Below are 4,599 nucleotides of genomic sequence, written 5' to 3' on the forward strand. Positions count from 1 at the left end.
AGCTCGTCACCTCTCTCAGTCTGTTCCTAGTCAAGTTCAATATCTCTAGATTAACCAGCGGACACAGAGCACCTTCTGGTATGCTCCACATGTTGTTCTCGCCGAGATCCAGCTTCTCCAGTTGCCTCAGCTCATCCGTGAACGCGCCAGCGGAGACATCCAACGCCATCGCCGACCAGTCGGTGTTGTGCGTCCTCACGGTCAGGTTACGCAACTCCTTTAATCCTTTGAACGCGTCGTCGGACAGGTTACCGATCTTGCAGTACTCGATCACCAGTTCTCTCAGTTCGACCAACGGTCTGAAGCTACCAGCGCTCAACGAGCTCTGATAAAATAGAGCATCGCTGCATTCCAGCTGCAGCCTGACCGTATGCTGCGGCTGTATCACGCTGAAATTCGTGTTCTCCAGCTCGCTGTTGATGGTCCTCAGTCTACAGACCAACGAGACGTCGTCCTCAGTGTCCCCAGTCGCGACCCACTTGCACTCGTCCGGCGCTTTGTACCTGAGCGCCTTGCTAAGGGACGCGCCCAGGACACCGAATATCGTGCCGAGTAATATGGCGAAGAACGCAGGACTGCCCCGCATCTTTCCGCCAGTTTTTGATCCTCAATCTCCCATGAAAACCTTTTTAGAGCTCGAGAGAGCGTCCACCAGGCGTCGCACCTCCTCTATCTATCGCGAAACCGGCCGCGATCCATTTAACTCTCACCAGGTGCCAGTTAGATCCTTCTACCTCACGTCGTCCATGTCAATTCTGGTCCCTTTTCCCTCTCGAACTTTGCATCACGATCGAACAAGATCCTTCTTATCCTCGACCACGTCCCGATAACTCTTCTCTATGGTAACTCTCGCGTGTATCTCTCTTTCTCCAGGGTAGCCTGTTGTAATACGAACTTTTATAATCCTCGAGATTTCATCCTTAAACATATATAGATATACGTATATCCAGAACACTGAGAGAAACGTCGTCACGCGCGTGGGTTCACCGACCTCATCCAGAGGTACAACTACTCCCGCTGAACAGAGAGATAGAGAGCGAGAGAGAGAGCGGGAGCGAGAGACAGAGAGTGAGTGAGAGAGAGAGAGAGAGAGAGAGAGAGAGAGAGAGAGAGAGGAGGAAGAGAGGAAGAGGAAGGAAAAATTCCGGAGAACGACGAAAAGTCACAAGACGGTTGAATACACGCGTATATACGGCTCCGGTAAGACCCACGGTTCTCCGAGGACTGGTTGGCAAGTTGTAAGGCCCGAACTGGCACCGCTACCCTCGCCCCTCCGCCCACCCTTGCTCCGCTCCGTTCTCCTCTGCCCCTCCCGGCCGTCTTTCCTTCCCCCACTCTCTTCGTACACCTTCTCTCCTCGTCGTCTTCGTCGTCCTCGTCGTCGTCCGTCGTCGTCGTCGTCGCCGTCGTACTCGTCGTCTTCTTCGTCGTCGTGGTCGTCGTCGTGGTCGTCCGGGGCCCCAACGTTCTGGCAAGCCTATAAAAACAAGACAGGTACACTCTCCGGGGCCCTTACAGTGGCTCCTCAGCATCTGCAGCCTCCATCCACCAGGTTATTCCCCTCCTTCTTCGACACAGACACGTTCGCGGAGCTCCCTCTTCGTTTATCTCGCGTCTCTCCGGCCTCTTCGTACACACTCCTCATCTCTCGCGTTTCCCCTGCACCAGTATCGGGGACTTCTCTCTCTTTCTCTCTTCGCCACTCTAGCTGACCAAAGCCAGGCGCGCGCGTTTCCTCTTCGTCTGTTTCGTCGTCGTTGTCGTCGTTCCTCCACGGCGTATTGCGCCCGTTCGATTCGTCCGTGAAACCTTGCCTCACCGTCATCTGTTCTCACATCGTTTCTACGATTCTGTCACGAAGAATGAAACCTCGAAAAAGAATGTTTGCTCAATGCCTTTGTGCGAATCCCGTTCCCATTCGCATTCCAGTTGTCGCGGAGTCCTGCGGCTAGTATTTTGCAACTAGCCTCCTCGCCTGGCTTTCTTCTCTTTCCATCACCGCTTCTCGCGTCTCTGTCGATTTATAATCCACGCGAGTGGCTGCTCGCACGCATGCGTGTACGCACTCGATGTGTTACACGCGTGTAGACGGTGTATGTAGATGGGGTGTATTGTTCTTTTGTCGCGTGCATTTGTCGCTTCGTCGCGAAAATCGCCGATAATGGCGAACGAAACGAGAGAACGGTTGGGGAGAGGGTGGAAATGTGAGATACTACGGTCTTGATCTCTATATGCTGCTGACGTGTGTAAAAATGGTTGGAGATTAGGTGTTGCGAAGCTTGTCGCCTTCGTGCACGTGAATCTAGCGTTTCTTGTGTCGAACGTGAGATTCTAATTATTCTGCATATCTAATTATTGCAAACTCGTGTGAACAAGCAGAGTTTCTTAATTCATTTTTCTCTAAAATAATACCGTGAGACAATTAAAGGAATTGAATGCTTTATGAAAAATAATTTTTTTCTTCGGAGGCTGTTCAGGTCAAAGACCACAATAAGCACACCTCGCATTCCCCGCTCTCTCCTCGAAATTCGTGATTACGAAAGAAAGAAAGGGGCGCAGAAGCGTGCGTCACCGTTGAATAGCGTTGCTCTTTTTGTAAAAGTAGCAAGTGAAATACTTTCCTTTCACGCGGTCACTTTTCCGCTGCGTCATTATTAGCTTTATGGTCTGTTTGGGATTCGCGCATTCCCCGGGCTACCTCCATTCAGTGTAAAACGATCGGACGCATTGTGTCAGGAATCGTGCGTTAGGGACACGTCAAGTGGTTCCCCACAGAGAGACGAGGAGGCATGGTGGTGGTGAGGTTGTGATGGAAGAAGAAGAAGAAGTCCGCCTCCTTTCAGAAAACACAGTGTGCTCGGTAGCTTCCATCTCTCCGTCGTTGAAAAGTGATTTGTTACCTTTGCCTGGACGAAAGTGAGGGGGCCCCGGCATTGGCAGGCCTGAGGTTTGGCCCCTCTTCTCGAAATACGTCGCGTCGTTCCTTCGCCGCGGTTGATTTACTCATCGAAATTCAAATAGGAGGATACATCATTTTCATCGGCCCAATAAAAGTATCATTAGTAAAATGAACGCCGCTGAGACCGGCTTCGATTCGTTCCGGACCCCGCGTCCTCGCTTATGCGCTCGTTCAAGTCACTGGAAAAACGTTCCTCTCGGAGCGCGTGTGCTTCGGAATTATTTCTACGAGGGTAGGATTTATAATTAGCCGAGCTGCTCGACCGATTGATATATTCCAACGTTAGAAATTCGATTAAACAATCTCTCAGGATCGCTCTTTCAGATTAAACGAACAGTTTTTCACATATTTTATTAATTATCACGAGTACAGAAGGAAGAGTTATTGACATCTAAGGGCTGCCAGAACCGCGAATAAAGCAAAATGAAAGATAAAAGAAACATTCTTACTGAATAAAAAGGAATTATGAAATTATCTAGCATCTTAGTAACAATTATTCAATCTACAATCTCAGCGTATAACGACTACGTATATTTCTGTTAGTATACGACGCTAGCTTCACGAAAGAAGATGTGATAATGGAAGAAAATGAATATAATGGGTGTCCTAATAATTACGAACAGTAGTGCATTACTGAAATTATCCACTAGCGACGAAAATAATAGAGGTGATCGCTTCGTACGGTTCACCCTATATTTCAGCCGAGTTGAAAGAGTACTTGCACTTCTTTCCGATTATAATACTTGTTACACACCTATAGTAATTATTTGATGGAAGGGAAACGAAATAACGGACAGTGGCCGTTGTGTCATTAATAGCGTGGCAGGGAGAAAATGAATCGTACGATGGAAGTGGATCTCGTGTATTTTATCGTCCAGCTTCATTGATCCTTATTACAAGATCTTTACCAAGGCCGCGGGCTTAAATCGGTGTAATATTTCACCTTTCCGCATCGGTCGTCGGCAGCGGCGTGTTAATATCGTCGGTGGCCTGCGTTTTAGCCGTGCTGGCTGGGGTATCCGGTGTTTCGCGGATTAATCGCGTATCACACGTTCCCCGAGCGAAAGTCTGACGAATTCGCCGCTTCTCGATCCCTCCCACTGCGCCTCTCCCCCGATCGCCCGCTAATTTACATGGAATTCCGGGGTTCTTCTAGGAAACGGTGGCTCGTTTCCACGTAACAGATCGTTCGTTCTTCTACCTGCGATTCGAACGGGCAAGCGTATCAATTCGAAGATAAGAAAAGAGAAAATATAAACTCTCGTGCTTCATTATGAAACATTGAAGAGCCTTGTTATAGCCCGGTTGTATTTTCCTTTTTACGTATGCTCCTTTGCATATCTATATATTTATAGTCCCGACTTGTTACGTGCATAGAGAGGATGCAGATTGAATCGTTCTACTCGTAGCAGATGTACCCATATCCTGGTATATTTAAAAAAGGATTAAAAACACATTAAAAATTGGAATAAAAATTTCCTCCTCAATTTGATCAATCTACCAAACGCAGTAAATTCGCGAAGACGGCTTAATTATCCGAAACCTATCGAATTCTACCGTTCCAATGGAAACGATCGATCTTCACAACAAACCTCCCCAAAAATTACAGCTCACAAGGTTCGATAATTCTTCGAAATGCC

General features: G+C 48.2%; 2 protein-coding genes across 2 annotated transcripts in view; one reads left to right on the forward strand and one right to left on the reverse strand.

The window, feature by feature from the left end:
* LOC108571885 (toll-like receptor Tollo) overlaps window positions 1–586 on the reverse strand; it is a 3,762-nt gene extending 3,176 nt beyond the window's left edge. Inside the window, exon 1 of the mRNA XM_017934043.1 lies at window positions 4–586. Coding sequence (XP_017789532.1) covers window positions 4–586 — 583 coding nt within the window. The remainder of the gene's footprint in view (window positions 1–3) is intronic.
* Window positions 1–4,599, forward strand: part of LOC108571974 (lysine-specific histone demethylase 1A) — a 118,679-nt gene that overhangs the window by 56,222 nt on the left and 57,858 nt on the right. The gene's annotated exons all lie outside the window — the stretch shown is intronic.

Source organism: Habropoda laboriosa, unplaced genomic scaffold (assembly GCF_001263275.1).
Source record: "Habropoda laboriosa isolate 0110345459 unplaced genomic scaffold, ASM126327v1 scaffold67, whole genome shotgun sequence".
Classification (NCBI taxonomy): Eukaryota; Metazoa; Arthropoda; class Insecta; order Hymenoptera; family Apidae; genus Habropoda; species Habropoda laboriosa.